Source organism: Lagenorhynchus albirostris, chromosome 8 (assembly GCF_949774975.1).
Source record: "Lagenorhynchus albirostris chromosome 8, mLagAlb1.1, whole genome shotgun sequence".
NCBI classification, from domain to species: domain Eukaryota; kingdom Metazoa; phylum Chordata; class Mammalia; order Artiodactyla; family Delphinidae; genus Lagenorhynchus; species Lagenorhynchus albirostris.
In genome coordinates this window covers 23,361,964-23,379,137 of record NC_083102.1, presented here as the reverse complement: position 1 = coordinate 23,379,137, position 17,174 = coordinate 23,361,964, and the positions used below count along the sequence as shown (strand labels likewise).

General features: G+C 55.5%; 1 protein-coding gene across 4 annotated transcripts; it reads right to left on the bottom strand.

Moving 5' to 3' along the window:
• Positions 1-1,386: 1,386 nt before the first annotated feature.
• PRRT4 (proline rich transmembrane protein 4) lies at positions 1,387-12,282 on the bottom strand. Of its 4 annotated transcripts, XM_060156759.1 has the most exons (6): positions 11,942-12,282; positions 9,990-10,713; positions 9,800-9,904; positions 9,355-9,474; positions 4,141-4,361; positions 2,575-3,106 (listed from the first exon to the last, which is right to left on the bottom strand). In XM_060156759.1, exons 2-6 carry the CDS (start codon positions 10,639-10,641, stop codon positions 2,708-2,710), a joined length of 1,497 nt encoding a protein of 498 aa, XP_060012742.1. In that variant the 5' UTR covers positions 10,642-10,713; positions 11,942-12,282; the 3' UTR covers positions 2,575-2,707. The 4 variants fall into 4 exon arrangements, with proteins under 4 accessions (XP_060012739.1, XP_060012741.1, XP_060012740.1 ...); XM_060156756.1 differs by having other exon boundaries at positions 1,387-4,361; XM_060156758.1 differs by lacking the exon at positions 9,355-9,474 and having other exon boundaries at positions 1,387-4,361; positions 9,794-9,904.
• Between the last annotated feature and the right edge of the window lie 4,892 nt (positions 12,283-17,174).

Genomic DNA, 17,174 nt, shown 5'->3' with positions numbered 1-17,174 from the left:
AGAGATTGAATGAATGAAGGTGAGTTTGTTTCTCAGTCTCCTACAGTACTAAGAATTGGAACTGAGGGCGTATATATTACACCCTGGTCTACCCGGGCTCTTCTGGGAAACTGCTTTGGGTAAGGAAGGGCTGAGGCATGAGACAAAAGGGAAGGGTTGTCTCACGAAAGTCTCAGCCTCTTGATCAAGTCAAAGGGCTTAGGCGATTCTTGCTGAGGAAAATCAAAGAAGTGCTGGAGCTGGTGAGTAACAAGCTGTATTCCCCTGCCCGCTTCCCATCTCACCAGCCCCATTCAGAGCTTCCAAACAGAAAAGGAGTGTGTGTGTGTGTGTGTGTGTGTGTGTGTGTGTCTGTGTGTGTGTGTGTGTGTGTGTGTGTGTGTGTGTGTGTGTATGCGCGCCAGTGCCCACTTCTGTGAGAGAGAGAGAGGCGGACAGACAAACATACAGAGAGACTGACTGGGGGTATGTGGGGCTTGGACTGCTTTGCTAAGAGCTGTGTGCCTGAACCCAAGGACCCTTGATGGGGACAGTGAGTGAGTGAGAGGAGCTGGCAAGGTTTAGGACGAGGAAGAGATGGCAGAGAGGACTTGAGTGTGAGCAGAGGCAGATGGAAGGGTAAGTGGGCAAGAAAGGAAACAATTTCTCGGAGCAGCTCTGGTGCTGGGGCCGCTACAGCCACTACGACACCAGTGAGAAATGCCTGTAATTAGGAGGATGGCAGTTCTCTGGGCCTCAGTCCAGAGTGACGATGCTGCAAGAATTTCTGAGCCAAGCTGAGCCAGGTGATGGAGGAGACACAGTCAGACCACTCCAGTCCCACTCCTCAGCTGTGCCTGCCCCACCCTCCTCTCATTTTCTTCCCTACGATGACCCTCACTTGCCCCAAGCATCATTGGCTTCCCTCCTCCTTCTGAGATTCCAGGCTCTGGGTGCTCCTTTCAGCCAAGACAGAGCTTCATGCGTGAGGAGAGCAGTGCTTTAATTCTCCCACTAGTGCATTGGACCTGGTCTGGTGAGGCCCCTCCCCTCCCGGCCTCCCTGCTTCCCTCTCGCCTCCCTTGCTTCCCTTCTCAAATCTGCACACGCTGATGGGCAGAGTTGGAAGAAAAACCATTCCTATTCCTGTTTTTCCACTTCAAGCCTAGTAGGTGTGCCCCTGTAGGCTTCCCTGTGATGTGCAGGACATCTGCCAAAACACTGCCAAAACTTAGTTTTCAAATCTATGACTCTGTTTTAGTGCCACTCTGAACTTACCGCATTTTAGCCAAATGACAAATGCACACTACAGCCAAATGCTCTGGACAAGGGAGGGATTACAGAGTGCCTGGTGGCCGGATGTATTCATGGGTCTCTGCACTGTGAGTTCTGCTTTGGTGGGTAGGATGGAGCTGGGGTTTGGGGAAGACAGGCTTTCTCCAGGGAGGATCTGCACCTGTGGGAGATGAATGTTCTCCAGGGGAAGGGGGTTGTTAGTCCAAACTTGAAGAGATCCTGCTGGTAGGTGGAGCAAGTCGTTTCCTCTGTGAATTCCTCTGGGTACGTGGCAGGGAGATTGCTGCGAAACCCAGCTTAAAGTGATCAAGCCCTTGAGATGTGTATCAACATTTCCATGAAGGACTTTGACACTAGCTAGTCCCGAACCACTTGTCCATCAGGACCTGAAGCCAGTTTCTTAGGAATGCAGACATTTCCACCAACGACTGTAGAGTTTCCACCTCATTTCTCAGGGCAGTGATCCAACTCTGAAAAGCCACTTCCCAGGGAGTCAGAAGGGTCTTCAAGGGGCCACTCCCAGGACCCTCACTCAGCCCAGATGGGCCATGGACCCGTCTATGGGGAAAGGTCATGCGGAGGACAAGACCCCTTGCAGTCAGGAGTGAAGGTCACTGGGGTCTGGGTTGGACCCACCCCACCCAAACACTGCTTCTCTTCCAGCTCCGGCAGAACCATTGCTGCTATTGCCTCATCTAAGCTTTTCCAAGAAGGTGAGACCTTTCTCCTCTGAAAATATTTTATTGATAAATTAACTCTGAAAGCGCTTACCTCCCACCCTACTGCTGTAGAGTCTCCTGGATGGGCCGTGGACCCTTCTATGGGGAAGGATCATGTGGAGCACAGGGAGTCTCACGCAGGGGTGGGATTTCCGGGCGTGGCAGAGGTGGGTGTGGGGACTGAGGCCAGCCCTGAGGTCGGCTGAGGACAGCCCCTCTCACTCAGCACCAGAGTGGGAAGTGGTGGTCTGGAGTGGAGCACCTTGGAGCTTTATTGCTGGTGAATGCCAAGGAAAAGTGGGACCCCTGCCAGCCTAGAATTGCAGCTGAGGGCATCAGTGCCCAGGGCTCCAGAGAAGGTGGCACTAGTTCCCAATCAAGAGAACCTGGCTGCTGACTCACCCATCCAGGAGTCCCTGGATGGGAAAGGAAGCGGGGAGAGGTATCTGAGCCAGGCGGGATTGGGGAAGGGTTACAGTGTGCAGGTCTCGGGCAAAACAGGCGCCAGAAGGGGGCGTATTGTCGGGGCGGCGAGGCGCCCACATCTTCACAGGTCTATGGTGTCGCTGCCCATGCTCAGCTCGTCAATCTGTCGGCAGGCGTCCAGGAATTGCTCCTGCAGCAAGGCCTCTTCGGCCTGCAGCTCCGGAGGAGGCTCTGGGGAGTCGCGGGAGGGTGGGGACAGGGCCTGGTAGGATCCTGAGGCAGGGAGGTTAGGGCTGCTTCCTGAGGGCCGCGGGGGACTGAGGACGCAGACCAGCGGACAGCGAGGGGGCCTGTCCGGGCTGGAGCACAGCAGCATGGACGAGCTGTCCCGTGACAGTCCGCACAGCGAGCCGGATGAGGCGCTGCTGCCCGCGGGCCAGGCCCCGGAAGAGGGGAGCTCGGGGGCCGCGGGGGAACCAGGGGCCTCCCCAGACCTCCCAGTGGGCCCGGCCCCGGTCTGCGCCCCCAGCGAGGCGGTGCGGTAGAGGCCGAGCCCCTGCAGGGCTTCCCCGAAGGCCGGGCCCTGGAAGAGGCCGGGCTTCAGCAGGGCTTCGCTGCAGAGGGCCTCCTCGATGCTGCGCCGCAGGTTGATGGGGGAGGGCGGGCGGAAGTCCACGGTGTAATCGCTGCAGGGGGAGGAAGCCGGGGAAGGGGCCGGGTTGGCGGCCGCGCCTTCGAAGCCACGGCAGCCTCCTCCCTGGAGAAGGAGGTCGGGACCCGGCCCTGCCAGGGCGCATAGCTGCAGCAGCTCCGCGTCGCCACGCGCGATAGCGCTCCCCAGGGGCTTCTTGTCGGGGGGCCCGGCGACCCAGCCTCCGGGCAGCAGAGGGGCGGCGTGGCCGGGGGACAAGCGGAAGAGCTTGGCCCAGCAGCGCGGCGGCACGCGGGGGCTGCAGAGCGCCGGGTAGAGGCCCAGCAGCGCCAACGGAAGCGCGACGCCCACCTCGCCCAGGCGCAGGCCGAGCTGGAAGGCCCACCAGGGCCAGGGCCCCTCCAGGCCAGGTTGGCCGCCGTAGCCCAGCGCGTGCAGCACCTCGTAGCCCTGCAGGGCTCCGCTCAGCAGCCCGAAGGTGCCCGCCACTGGGGCCGTGCGCGCCGCGCGCCGCCAGGACTCGAGCGGGCCGAAGGGGCTGCGCGCCTGCGGGAAAGGAGTGGCGCCCTTGAAGCCGGACACTCCCAGGGGCGCTCCGGCCCGCCGACGACGACCCCCCAAGCAGGACAGCGCCAGCAGGAGCCCGGAAAGGAGGGCGGCGAGGAAGGCGTGCAGCCCGCGGGAGGCGAGCCGCAGGGCCCGCAGCGGGCGATGGGCGGCGCTCCCGAGGGCGGCGGCGGCAGCCAGCCCCAGCCCCAGGAGCAGCAGCGCGGCCAGGGCGGCTGGACAGCGCGGCGGGCGCGGCCGGGCCAGAAGCAGGCAGGCCAGGCCCAGGCCGGCGGCCAGGCAGGGCAGCGGGAGGTCCTGCAGCAGCAGCCAGGCCAGCGCCGGCAACCGGTCGCGGTGCCCGTAGGCGTCGTAGAAGAGCGGGAAGGCCCGGGTGGTCCCGGCGGAGAGCAGGAGCAGGTCCAGCAGCGCCAGGCAGGGGGCGCCGGGCGGACAGCGCCAAGGCAAGAGGGCCAGAGCCAGCAGCGCCAGCAGGGCCACGAGGCCGAAGAGCGCGCCTACCCCGTACACATGGGCCTCCCAGGCCAAACCCCAGCGAGCCTTGGCCTCTGTCCAGTCGGCCTCCAGGGTCAGGAAGAAGAGGGGCAGTGGGGCCGCAGGAGGCTGCGCTTCGCGTTCAGGCAGTTCTCTGATACTGCAGGACCCTGGCCCACATTCTGGCTGCACCGAAAGGTTCCCAAGGCTGGCGGGAGAGGGGTCATCCAGGCCGGAGGTGGTGGAGTCTGTGGGCAAAGAACGTTTGTGTGAGGCATTCCGTGCAGCCCTCCCCTTGCCCACCCTACAGCCAGTAGCCTGTATGCCAATCAGAGAGTCCTCATAGCTTACAGGAGGGACTTGTCTTAAATTTGAGACTCAGTGACCTCACAGCCCCTCACCCTCCCCTCCCACATCAAACTCCTCCGGCTGCAGTTTCAGCCCTCATGCCCTCCCCCCACCCCATCTACCCCCAGCTCCCTGCTTTGTTCATTACCCTGTGATTCCACTGAAAAGGGTTTTTCTTAAGAAGTCACAGAATTTTACAAGTGGAAGGAGCTGTAGAAGCCCCCTCTAGTTCAATCCTCCAGCCAGGAAGGAGGCTGCGTGAGAACAAGGATCGCTTTGCTCACATCTGAATACCCATGCCTAAAACAGTGCCTGGCACAGAGTGGGCACTGAGCAGATATTCGCTGAAGAAATGAATCCTCTTCTTTGCCAGATGAAGATATTGAGGCTCTGCTGAGAGGCCAAGTAACTTGTCCAAGGTTACACATTGGCAGAGCTGCAACTAGAACCCAGATCTGAGCACCAGTTTGAGCCCCTCTCCTTGATTTCAGAGGCGCTTCGTAATACTAGTTTGCTTATCTCTTGTTCTGCACCCCTGACTCCCAACTCCCACCTTGGTGCTAGAAGAAGCTTGCCCTGCCTTTTTTCAGCTGCTCCCCCTTCTCCCTGTCTCGTCAAGAAAAGCCACCCCGCACTGCCCCCCCCACACACACACACAGCAGGGGGAGTGATATGACTCTCCCATCCCCAGCACCCTGAGAAAACACAGCCTTCCCTATTCACTGGCCTTCCTGCCTGCTACACCTCCAACCTCGGCCTACCCATGGCTATGGTCCCCATCCTAACTCAACTACAAAGCCATTGGTCTAAGGCTCTTACAATGCCCCTTTGGTTCTCACCCCCTTTTACAGAAGGTGACATTGAGATGGACTCCCCTGGGTCTCAAGACTACCCTTGAACTCTGAGGAAGGAACATTTGGGGGGATCGTAGCTTAGCGAGTGAGCCCCTCAGGTGCTCTGGGGTTTGCTAACTTAGGCTCCCAGCCCCATCCTGTGCTCTAACATCTTCCCCACATCCCTTGAGGAAAGGGAAGTCAAGTAAGAGAGTGTGAGGACTAAGATCCCTAATTCTACTCTCCTGGAGCTAGAGAGGGGTGAAAAAGAGTTAGACCCAAGGATTTTCCATGGCCAGGCAGCAAGGGAAGATGCTTCACGCTGGACCTCCCTCCCCCACCTAGCAGGCTTAGCAGAACTGCAGCTGCAGGGAAGGATGGAGGGAGAAAGATGGTGGAGAAGGATGGGAGGAGCCATCTGGCAATGGGGAAATGCACGGGAGACAGATGTAGAATGAGGCGGGGAGGATCTCCTGACAAGCAGACTCCTGCCCCAACTGCCTGGCCATACCCAGCCATGCCTCAGCAGGACAAAACAGGAAGACTCGAGGCGCACCCCCATCCCTACCCCAGGCAGTGCCAGCTTGTGCTGGGGACATGGAAAACAGAGCAATCCTAAGAACAAGGAAAACGAGTGAGCGGGCCAGAAAGCAGCCCTGGAGAGAGGGGAGGGGAAGGTAGAATTGGGCAACTGGGAGGGCAGAGAGGGAGCTGCCAAAAAATTACATATATACAGCTGGCTGCCTACTGCCAATGGCAGCATGTTCCCTGGTTCCTGTCCCATCATATGCCTCAAGTCTAAAATGGGGAAGAGCACCTACCGCACAGGGCTGTTATGAGGATACATGGCCAGTGTGTGCAAAGCTCTTTGGAGAGACTGGTGCATCATAAGCATTTGATATACAACTGTTGTTGGTCTGATCATTATGGGCTACTGTTTATCACCCGTCAGTCATCGGTGTGTGTCTGTGTGAGTGTGACCATTTCTGGCCTCAAACTAAGTCTCGATTTAACTAACAAAAGGCTGTCTTCCCTTAGAAAGTCAACAATTAGTCAAATGAGTGAACATCAACGCATTGTCTCTCTGTGAACCCTGTTTAAAGAACACCATTTGGATGGACTGACCATCCCCAAACACCTACTGAAGACACAGCCGTGAGTTAAATGAGGAATCATTCAGCTGGGAACTGACGGCTTGCTGATTCGGTGGGGGGACAGGGTCAGTCTAACACCAGTGGGATCAAATAAATAAACATTCTCCCTCACCCCTCATTTATTGGTCCCCTCAGATACCCTTGCCCAAACCACTTCTGCAAAGTGGACGAGTCTCCTTGGTCTTTCCGGTCTTGGTGGGCTCTGCAGAGAGGCAAGGAGACCCCAGCCAGGAGCCCACAGCCTGCGCCAACCTGTTGCCCCTCATGCCTCCTCCTCGCTCACTGTACAGACAAGTGCAGCTCTCAGAGAGCTGCCCCACCTCACCCTCTTCCAGCTCCACTTCTCACTCGGCCACAGAAGACCCCGTCTTTCACCTCTGGCCCAAAGCATTATGGCAACTAGAGCAACTTGCAACATTCCTAAGAAGCCAGAAAAAGAATGAAAACCAGGAAATAGAGTACAGGCCCAGCTCAAGCGTCAGAGGAGAGAGCTCTGACCTAGGAGCACTGCTCCCAGGGGGCAGGGCAGGCCAGGTATGGGTGGGGACAGGTGAAGAAGGCCCAGCCTCTGTCTTTGACGGGTCTGCTTGACCTCATCCTCTGTCTCCCCATTTGAGGCTTCCACAGAAGGGGCCCTCGGTTTCCCCCAGAGGTAGTGACTTCCTAGGATCCCTCTCCTGCGCAGGCCTCCCTTACACGGTGGTCCCACTCTGGCCCTGTGACTCCTCTTGACCTCAGGGGCAAGAGAGGAGATGGGATGTCAATGTGAGTAACTGGTGAAGCCAGAGCAGACTGGGGAGGAGTTGCGAAGAGGGCCCGGCTCAATTTATGGCTGCCCAGATCAAAGGGCTGGGGAATCACTCTCTACTCTGGATGCCTGAAGCTGCAGCCCGATCAGTGGCCTGGCCCCATCCCTCCCCCCAGCCCCACCTCCAGGATCACAGAGGATTGGTACTCCTTGTAAGGGTGACATTCGAAATATTGAACCACTGTTTCAGGGAATCAGAACAGCTGCCAGCCAGGTGGTCAGGGAGGCGAGTGGCGCTCAGGAGGCTAAGGAGAGTGGGTAGTTATCGACTGGTATGGAAGTCTTTTACTATGTTAACGACCTGCACAACTGTTCAGCCCTTACTGGCTGAATGCAAGCTCTGTCCGAGGTGAAGCAGACCTAATGCAAGAGAAGAGAAGCCCTAGGCCCAAAGGTTAACTGTACCGAGGTTAGAAAGTTCCCAGAGAAGACACAGAGAGACTCCCTTTATCCCCTAACTGCTTGCCACTACTCCCCGCAGAAGGTGCTGGCAGGAACAAGGCTCTTTGGCCTTCTCTCCAGGAGGCCTGCAGCCCTCCGGGGTTTATCCAAGAGGAACAGCCAGGAAGAGGCTGGGTTCCTGCAGCCGTAGAGAGGAGGGGGAAGGAGGGCGGGGCCCCCAGCCGCTGGGCTGCCTCTGATATTGTCCAGACTCATTAAACCTGCCTGGCCAGCGCTGTCACCAAGGCTGGCAGACCGCCACCCAGCATCCTTCCCCTGAGGCTACAGAGCCTGCCCCCAACTCCACAGCAGATCCTGCCACTGCTGCACACTGGGCTCGATGGGGAGGAGACGGCAGGCTCCCCACCCACACGCCCAGGAGTGCTGAGTCCGCTCGGGAGGAAACGACAGGCAGGTGCTGCGTTAAGTCTGGAGCTGGAAGAAGCTCGGGCGGGGACCAGCGATTTCCACTGCTGCACCAGTTCCTAGTGTGGAGTGGCTGAGAGGATTCCCAGCCACAGTTAACCCTTTGCATGTCCCCCTTGGCCTCACCTACCAGAACCTCTCCCCAAGCAGCATGCCCTCTGCCTTTTGTGGTATGTGTTGTCCCACCACATTTAGGGGCCACGGTTGCCGTGTCTGAGAGGTAGATCTGGAATGTACTTGGGACACACCGGGGAAAGAAGCAAGGTTAACAGACACTATTTAATGAGCTAATACTTTGTGCCCGTTACATTATGTGGAAGCTTTACAATAACAAAATAGGCACTATTATTAAACTTCAGATATAGGAGAAAATTTAGGCTCAGAGAAGTTAAATAGCCTGTCCAAGGTCACCAGCCAGTTAGGAAGGGGATTGGGATTCAAGTCTCAAAGCCAAGTCTCAAAGCCAAGTCTCAGGATTCCAGAGCCCCTGGTCTTTCCTCTGCACCACCAGCTTGTCTATGTGCATGTTCTGAAAGGCTCCCTTGAACAAGGATGGCATCTGTCTGTGTAAGGTCTTCTCTTTAACGTCTTCCCAATGAGGGGCCCAACTCTGCCTATATCTGACAGCATGTCATGTCAGATCAGACGGCAAAGGAGAGAGCCCCAAGGTCGGAGTGGGAGGGTAGGGAGCCAGGCCAGGCAGACTGGAGTAGAGGGTGGGGTTAGTGCTGAGGCTGTGGAAATCATGAAGGAGTTCCCGTGTCCGTTTGCCCCTGATACATTTGTCTACATCCTGCTCTGCCTGTGATTGTAAAACTCCCAGAGGACCATTACTTAACTCTGTGTGGGACCATCCTCAGCAACACTTGTTCTCAGACCATTAATATATATCTCCACAGTGGTGATGAAGAGAATGGTGATGACAGTGAAATACAAGGATCCCAGACTGCCCTTGAGTGGCTAGCATGTAGTAAGTGCTCAATAAATAATTGTCAGGCTTCCCTGGTGGCACACTGGTTGAGAGTCCACCTGCCGATGCAGGGGATGCGGGTTCGTGCCCCGGTCCAGGAGGATCCCACATGCCGTGGAGCGGCTGCACCCGTGAGCCATGGCTGCTGAGCCTGCGCGTCGGGAGCCTGTGCTCCGTGACGGGAGGGGCCACAGCAGTGAGAGGCCCGCGTACCGCAAAAAAAAAAAAAAATTGTCAAGTTTCAATGAATTGGATACTTACCTAGTGATGCTGTTGCAATCAAGGCAGAGCTTAGGGAAGCAGCTGGGTCCAGTGGGCTTGGACTTGGGAGCTTTGTCTCCTGGGGGGATGGGGGCGGGGACAGAGTGGTGCCAAAGAGCCCTGCAAAGGGAGCACACAGGGCTAGACTGCCATCCTACCAGCCGGCGTTGGCCTCTGGAGCTTTGGAGAAAATCCTGTCCTTTCTCAGAGCCTGACCTATGGGAGCCACTGTCCCAGGGATTGTAGCCACATGTGTACCAGAAGCTAAGCTACAAGGACCAAACCAGACTTAGTATGGCAAAGAGGGCATTTCCCCATAGAGCAGTGGCTGGTATCCCAGGCCCTGGGAGAAGGAATGCGAGCTGCCCTTGAGTCAAGGGAAAAAGGAGGTGCTGGCATTTAGAGGTGTTCCATAAATGCTTGTTGCGGTAAAGTAAACACTCACCTGGAGAACCCGAAATTCCAGAGGCAGAGCTTGGGGATTGAACTGGTTCCGGGGGGCTCAGGCCTGATAAGTTCCGGAGTGGGGACACAGTAGTGCCAAAGAACCCTGCAAAAGGAGCCCAGGCTGAAGCTTCCTCCTACCTGCCAGATTGCCCAGCAGGGGCGCTCCTTGGGTTGGGGTGGGTACTCACGAAAGGGTCCCAGGCGCCCAGCAATCTCTGCCAGGCTGGCCCGCAGGCTGGGCAGCAGGGGCAGTGTTCGATATCCAAGCGTTGGGGCTACGCCTGCTCTCAGCGCCATGTCAAACTTCAGCTCCAGCTCACTCTGGTGGAGTCTGGGAGCACTGGATGGAAGTGCTGTAGCTGTCAGAGCAGTATCCCAGGTCATGGTGCCCATCCTGGGCTGGTAGGGAGCAGTGGGCCGGTCAGTGGGCCCAGCGAGGAGGGATGTGGACTCCAGAGGCCAGGAGGAGGCCCAGGGAGTAGAGCTGCCTTCAGCAGAGCTCCGCTCTGGGGGGGAGTTCCCGAGAGAGCCCACCAGGAGTTCCCAAAGGGGGCCAGTCCTCAGCCCACCGGCCACCTCTTCCTCTGGCTCCCGGCTCGGCCCAGGAGAAAGTGCCTGGGTCTCCGTGACAGAGCTCCCCCAAGCAGCAGCAGGTCTCCGAAGGTGGAATTTGAAGTTAAGCCCCAGGTTGAGAGACAGCACGGAGGCCTCACTCTGAGGTGGCGGGGCCAAAGTGGTGACATGGGCACCTGGGAGAGAGGAGGCAGCCTGGGCGCCCACAGGGACAGCAAGCAGGACCCAGTAGAACAGCCCCAGCCCCAGACAGCCATACCCCGCCATGGCCCCTCCTGGCCTCAGGCGGCCTGGGTAGGCAGGGGACTCAGGTCTTCAGCACCTCCGAGCACGAAGGTCCTGGAGAGAGGAGAGGTGCTATGAGCTCTGGCTGCCTGGGACCTGATGCCCCAGAGAGACTTCTGATCCCAGAGAAGCAGGTGGTGGGGATAGGACACAAAGGAGTGTTGCCCAAGGAGAGTTGCCAGCTTCTTCCTGAACATTCAGGCCCCAGCACAAATCTCTTCCCTGCAGTTTCCCTTCTCTCCCAGCCAAGGTTCCTTCTCCCTAAGCCCCTGCCTCCCCCACCTGCTCAGTCTGGGGACGGGCCTGACTGCATCCAGCTCCCCTCATCCTTGACTGACCGCAGAGCGAGTGAGTGGACGTGGCTCCCAGACTCAGATCCCTTTTGAGTCTTCTCTTCTCTCTTTCCTCCCTCAAATATCTGTTGAGGCCTACTATGTGCTGAGCACCCTTCTGGTAATACAACTGTGAACAAGCTAGCCCTCATAGGTGAGCCTCAACACATTCCCACCCCAGCTCCGGCCCCCTCTAAGATGTGTGTCCTCTCACTCAGACCCTGGGAGCACTGGTCCCCGGAGGGATGCAGCACAGGGTGAGCTGGCAGAGATGGAGAAGGCAGCTCTGGCCAGGGAAGCAGGGTGCCCTGGTCTGGCAGAAGCTCTGTCCCTTCAGCCTTTTCCCTCTTTCCTGCGGCTTGGCCGGCTCCCTATCCCTTAACCCTAGAAGTACTGGGGGGAGGGTCAGCTTGGCCATCTCTGGCTTCCGGGGGGGGGGGGAAGATGGCTAGGCAGGCAAACTGGACAAGGGGCTGCTGCAGTAGACTCCTAACTCCCCGGCCCCCAGGCGCCTACATCTGGTAGGGGAAGGGGAGGGTGAGCCAGGGACGGAGGTGCACCCAGCACCCTTACATCACACACACGGCCACACCTAGCACCCATGACACACTCACCTACTCACCCTTCACACACCCCTGCACGTAAGTGCGCACACACGCGCGCACACACACACACACACTTGGTCCTGCCGAGCCCCCTCCCTCCTACACGGGTTCAGACCCAAGCTCAGTGAGCTCGCAGCCTGCTCTGTGTCACAGGCACACACACACACACCCCTACCTCACAGACACACACAGTATATACCGACACAGAGGCATACACACCCCTACACACACATTCGCACGCTCCTTACAGACACACAGCACACACCGTCATCCCCCGACATGCACATTCCTACACACCCACCCACCCGCCCCTACAGGCAGGCGCGCGCGCGCACGCGCACACACCTCCCTCTCCCGCTGCCCTGACGGCAGACGTGCTCCTCTTGCTCTCTCCCGCAGGCGGGTCTCCTCCGACAAGTCCCCCGAGAAGGGGCGGTCGCGGCGGCCCAGGCGCCCCGCTGGGCGATGCTCCACCGGCTCTGGTCGGTTCTCTCTGCGCCCGACTCCCCCTTGGCTCGTCCCGGCCACCGCGGCTTCGCCGACGCGCTGCCCCGGGTCTGGCGCGGCCCGTCCCCGGCCCGCAGCGCTGGCCCCAGGCAGGCGGCCCGGCCCGGCTCAAGCTCCGCGCTCCCTCCCACTGCGCCGCCTCCAGGCTGCGAGCCTCGCTCCCCGGCAGAGCCGCGCGCCGGGCTCCGCGGCAGCCGCGCTCTGACCGCCCGCCTTCCCCGCCTCCTGCGCTCCCGCCCCTCGCGCCCGCCCTCTCCCCTCCTCCTCCCCCGGACCGCGGCCCGCGGTCCGCCCCCAACCTGGGCGGCCGGCGGGCGGGCGCGCACCGCAGGGCTGAGCCGCCGCCGCCTCTGTGCCCGCGTCCCCACGCGCGCTCATTCACCCGACGCTGCCGCCCAGCCGCGGCAGGCGCGGGCACCGCGTTCTCAGCCCGGCGCCGCAGCCGCACTCTCCCAGGGCGGCCCATCACACACATCCACTCGTACGCCCTCCCCAGGAAACACCGCGGGCCAGAGCACCACGCGCACGCTCGTGTGCACACACACGCGCGCGCGCGCGCGCACACACGGCAGCCTGCCCAGGATGGCACCCCCGACAAGAAGAACCACTATGTTTATTAAGCCGTGAGTGGAAGGTGTAATAAGCACGTCTGCACCCCTTATTTCATTAGTCCTCAGCACAACCCTGTGGGTGTCCCCATTTCACAGACAGGTAAATTAAGGCCCGGGGTGGGTGGGGAAACTCACGAACTTGCCCAAGATTACAAAGATGGGCAACATGAACCCAGTCCCTCTGCAGTTTTCTCCATCACCTGGTGGCTTTCAACATTTGGAAGTGCCTCCAACACTTCACAGGTGAACCACCAAGTGTCAATTTGTGTGTAACATTTCTTTTTGCTAAAACTGATCTCTCAAAAATACTGAAGAGTTTCAGAAATGTCTCTCACCTTGTGAGAGGTGGCTTACAACTTGTTTCCAATAAGGGGCAAGAGGAGAACAATGAAGTCAAAGAGTGTGCAGTCCAGGAATATAAGAGCACGCAGGCCAGTGCTGAAGATAACTAAAGAGCAGGGCTGTCACTGTGGATATTTCATGGACCCTATCATGCTGTCACAGTGACTGATTTAAGTAGTACTGGCTCGTTTGTGCTGACTTGAATCTCTAAATCCCTCCCAAGGGCTTCCCTGGTGGCACAGTGGTTAAGAATCCGCCTGCCAATGCAGGGAACACGGGTTCGAGCCCGGGAAGATCTCACATGCTGCGGAGCAACTAAGCCCGTGAGCCACAACTACTGAGCCCGCGTGCCACAACTACTGAAACCCACGCGCCTAGAGCCCGTGCTCCGCAACAAGGGAAGCCACCACAATGAGAAGCCTGCACACCGCAAGGAAGAGTAGTCCCTGCTCATGGCAACTAGAGAAAGCCCGTGCACAGCAACAAAGACCCAATGCAGCCAAAAATAAATAACTAAATTTCTAATAAATAAATCCCTCCCAAAATGTTAGTATTTGAAAGTATCAGGCGAACATAAAACACAGGCGGTTCCTTGCACCATACAAAGCTGTCCCAAAAATCCCAGACATTCTACTGTGTGCCGAGCACCATGCTGGATGCTTAGGTGTCTCCTCACTTAGTCCTCATCATAGGCCACACAGAGAGAAAAATGAGTGTCACCAGGTAACAGCCTTGGATGTTACCCTGATCCCCCTACCTTGCTGTTCTGCAAGGTTGGGGAGAGGGTGCTTAAAGAGTTACCCAGGGGCTTCCCTGGTGGCGCAGTGGTTAAGAATCCACCTGCCAATGCAGGGGACATTGTGGTCGGGGACATGTGGTCGGGGAAGATCCCACATGCCGCGGAGCAACTCAGCCTGAGCGCCACAACTACTGAGCCTACGCTCCAGAGCCCGCGTTAAAAAAAAAAAAAAGAGTTACCTAGGGCAGATCTGTCTCAAGAATGGCTAGCACAGCACTTGGCCCAGGCACATGCTCAATGAATATTAGCAAAGTGAAGAACGAATGAATGAATGATTCTAGGGCCCAAATGGGCGATGGGTTGCATTTCAGAAAGGCATCCAGAACTCACTTTCTTATCACAGAATTCCCCCAATTGATGTAAGATAAACTCAGGCCACTAACTGAGCCCCTCTCCAGGAAACATCAACGATGAAGTCTGGGATTTATTCTGGGTCTCTAAACAAAATATTGCCAAGGGCTTTCCCTGGATGCACCCTCAGGGATCACTATAGGGTCCCTCCTCTAGTAGGAAATCGCCCTAGTCATTTAGGGGCTGCCTGGAGGCTGCATACTGGGATCCAGCCTCTGGGTTTCTCTCATATACTTAATAAAAGATATCCCACTAAATAAAAGTTATCCCACTATAGATGCTTTCCTTGAATCCTCCTCATAGAAAGGCTCATTTCCTGCTAATCATGTTCAGTTAAAGACTTCTAAATGAAAAGACAGAAATAAACATGCCCCAGTACATTAAAATAACAATCCTCCATGACCAATAACAATCCTCCCAGTAATTATATATGTATGTATATGTATTTTTTGTTTGTTTGTTTGTTTGTTTGTTTTGTTTTTTTGCGGTATGCAGGCCTCTCACTGTTGTGGCCTCTCCCGTTGCGGAGCACAGGCTCCAGACGCGCAGGCTCAGCGGCCATGGCTCACGGGCCCAGCCGCTCCGCGGCATGTGGGATCTTCCCGGACTGGGGCACGAACCTGTGTCCCCTGCATCGGCAGGCGGACTCTCAACCACTGCGCCACCAGGGAAGCCCTAATTATATTTTTTAAAAGGGAAGCTAGGGTTCTGGGTTAAGATGGTAATTGAATGTGTACATCTAATTTCACTCCCTCCTAAAACCCCACTAAAACTTCCATAAAGAGATTTTTAAATCAAGAGATAAACCTACAAGGATAGACAGAACAGGGAAAAAGACAACAGTCACAAAATTTTTGAAGCAGGATGCCAGACCAGCCATCTGGTTATTTACTGACTTACCAGCCCCAAGGAAAAAGACATCTCAGCTGGCAGTGGCGAAAATTGAGAGCCAACTTGATCTACATGGCAAGGTTCTCAGAGGCACAGAAATTGGGAGTCCAAGGTACCTCTGGATTCCCAGAGGTGAAAGGTGGAAGAGGTTGCTAAGATAAGGACCAGGATGAGAAGTTAGATCCCTCCATCTCTCCCCCAGCACCAAGCCCCTGGGCAACAGTCCTTCCCCTATGCCAGCCAGAGTCTGGGGGATTTTCCTCTGAAGAATGTAAGATACAAGGTGTCTGGGTTGGAGCACAGTTGTGCATGGAGATACCATACTGAACAATACTGAAAACAAAGGGATTAAGTGACCGCGCCATATGGAATGCGGAATGCTGAATGCTGAGCTTTCTGACACCATCAGGGTCCCCAAGTGCTGGAAGCAGGACCTAGGCAGGAAACTGGAAGACACTACTCTGGGGTATTTCACCAGTGCATGAGGAAAGACTTAAAGATACTGACATAAGAAACAGCCCAGCCAGCCCACCCTACGGTGGCAAACCCAACCTCTGAGCTCAGAGTTTCTGACTAGCCTCCCTCCCACCTACACGACCTTAATCACGGCCAAGTGTTTCCAGACATCCAGGAAATTTTCTAATGCAGAAGACAGCCACAAAACAATCAGAAAAAAAGTAACTTGGAGGAAACAGGTTACGCAGGGAGAAGAAAGTGTCAAAAGACCACAGTTAATATCCTTAGAGAGATAAAAGATACTGCATCCATGAAACAGGAACAAGATGCTCTACAAAGGAACATCCAAAGATGTTTGTAGCAAAAGCAACAATTATGTCTAAAATCATGACAGCAGAAACAAAAACATTCAACACAGAGATAGGCAGATAAAGTTGATACAATCTCCCTGGAAAGTAAAGCAAATATACAAAGAGATAGAAAATATAGGCGGGGAGGGGCTTCCGTGGTGGCGCAGTGGTTAAGAATCCACCTGCCAATGCAGGCGACACGGGTTCAAAGCCCTGGTCCGTGAAGATCCCACATGCCCGCGAAGATCCCACATGCCACAGAGCAACTAAGCCCGAGCACCACAACTACTGAGCCTGGGCTCTAGAGCCTGTGAGCCACAACTACTGAGCCTGTGTGCTGCAACTACTGAAGCCTGCGAGCCTGTGCTCCACGACAAGAGAAGCCACCGCAGTGAGAAGCCCGCGCATTGCAACGAAGAGTAGCCCCTAAAAAAAAAAAAAAAAAAAAAGAGTAGCCCCTGCTCGCCGCAACCAGAGAAAGCCTGTGCGCAGCAACGAAGACCCAACGCAGCCTTAAATAAATAAATAAATAAATAAATGTATTTAAAAAAAAAGAGTAAAGGAAAAGCCAAAATATCATTATATTGTGAAACATTTGGAAAGCCATTAGAAAAAAAAAATGTGATTAGGTTAAAGCTAAATATCCCCATCAATAGTTTTTCTATACAAGAATGGGGAGAACTATCCCATTCGATATAGGCAAAATGCATTAAAGAAAGAAATAAACTTATTAAAAAATGAAAGCAACCTATGTGAAGCAAACTACAGAACTTTACTGAGAGATATAAGAGACTTTGATAAATCCTTCCACAATGTATACATGTGTCAAATCATCACATTGCACACATTACATATCTTACAGTTTTGTCAATTTGTACCTTAATAAAGCTGAGAAAATAAAAGAAGCCTTGATCAATGGAGAAACCAACCTTGTTTCTGGATAGAACCTCTCAATATTTTATAAGATCATTAATTCTTTCCAACTTGATTCGTAAGTTGAGCACTATTCCAATGAAAATATCAATGAGATTTTTTAAAATTTGAAATAATTATTCCATAGCCCGTCTGTAAGAATAACAGGCACAGGAAGAGAAAGAGTGGCAAACGGGGTGTATGGCAAAAACTTGCTCCTTGGGTAGTGTGTATTGATTTACATAAATACTAAAATATAGTACAAAGCTACAATGATTTCTTTTTTATTTTTATAAATTTATTTATTTATTTTTGGCTGCGTTGGGTCCTCGTCGCTGCACGTGGGCTACTCTGTTGCA

Excerpts from the sequence above, each read along its gene's own strand:
- PRRT4 (XM_060156756.1), bottom strand. The coding sequence starts at position 10,641 with ATGGCGGGGTATGGCTGTCTGGGGCTGGGGCTGTTCTACTGGGTCCTG. Across the intron at positions 9,905-9,989 it reads TGGGCGCCTGGGACCCTTTC|GGTTCTTTGGCACTACTGTG; the intron begins GTGAGTACCCAC and ends CTCCTTTTGCAG. Across the intron at positions 4,362-9,354 it reads GATTGCAACAGCATCACTAG|ACTCCACCACCTCCGGCCTG; the intron begins GTAAGTATCCAA and ends CTTTGCCCACAG.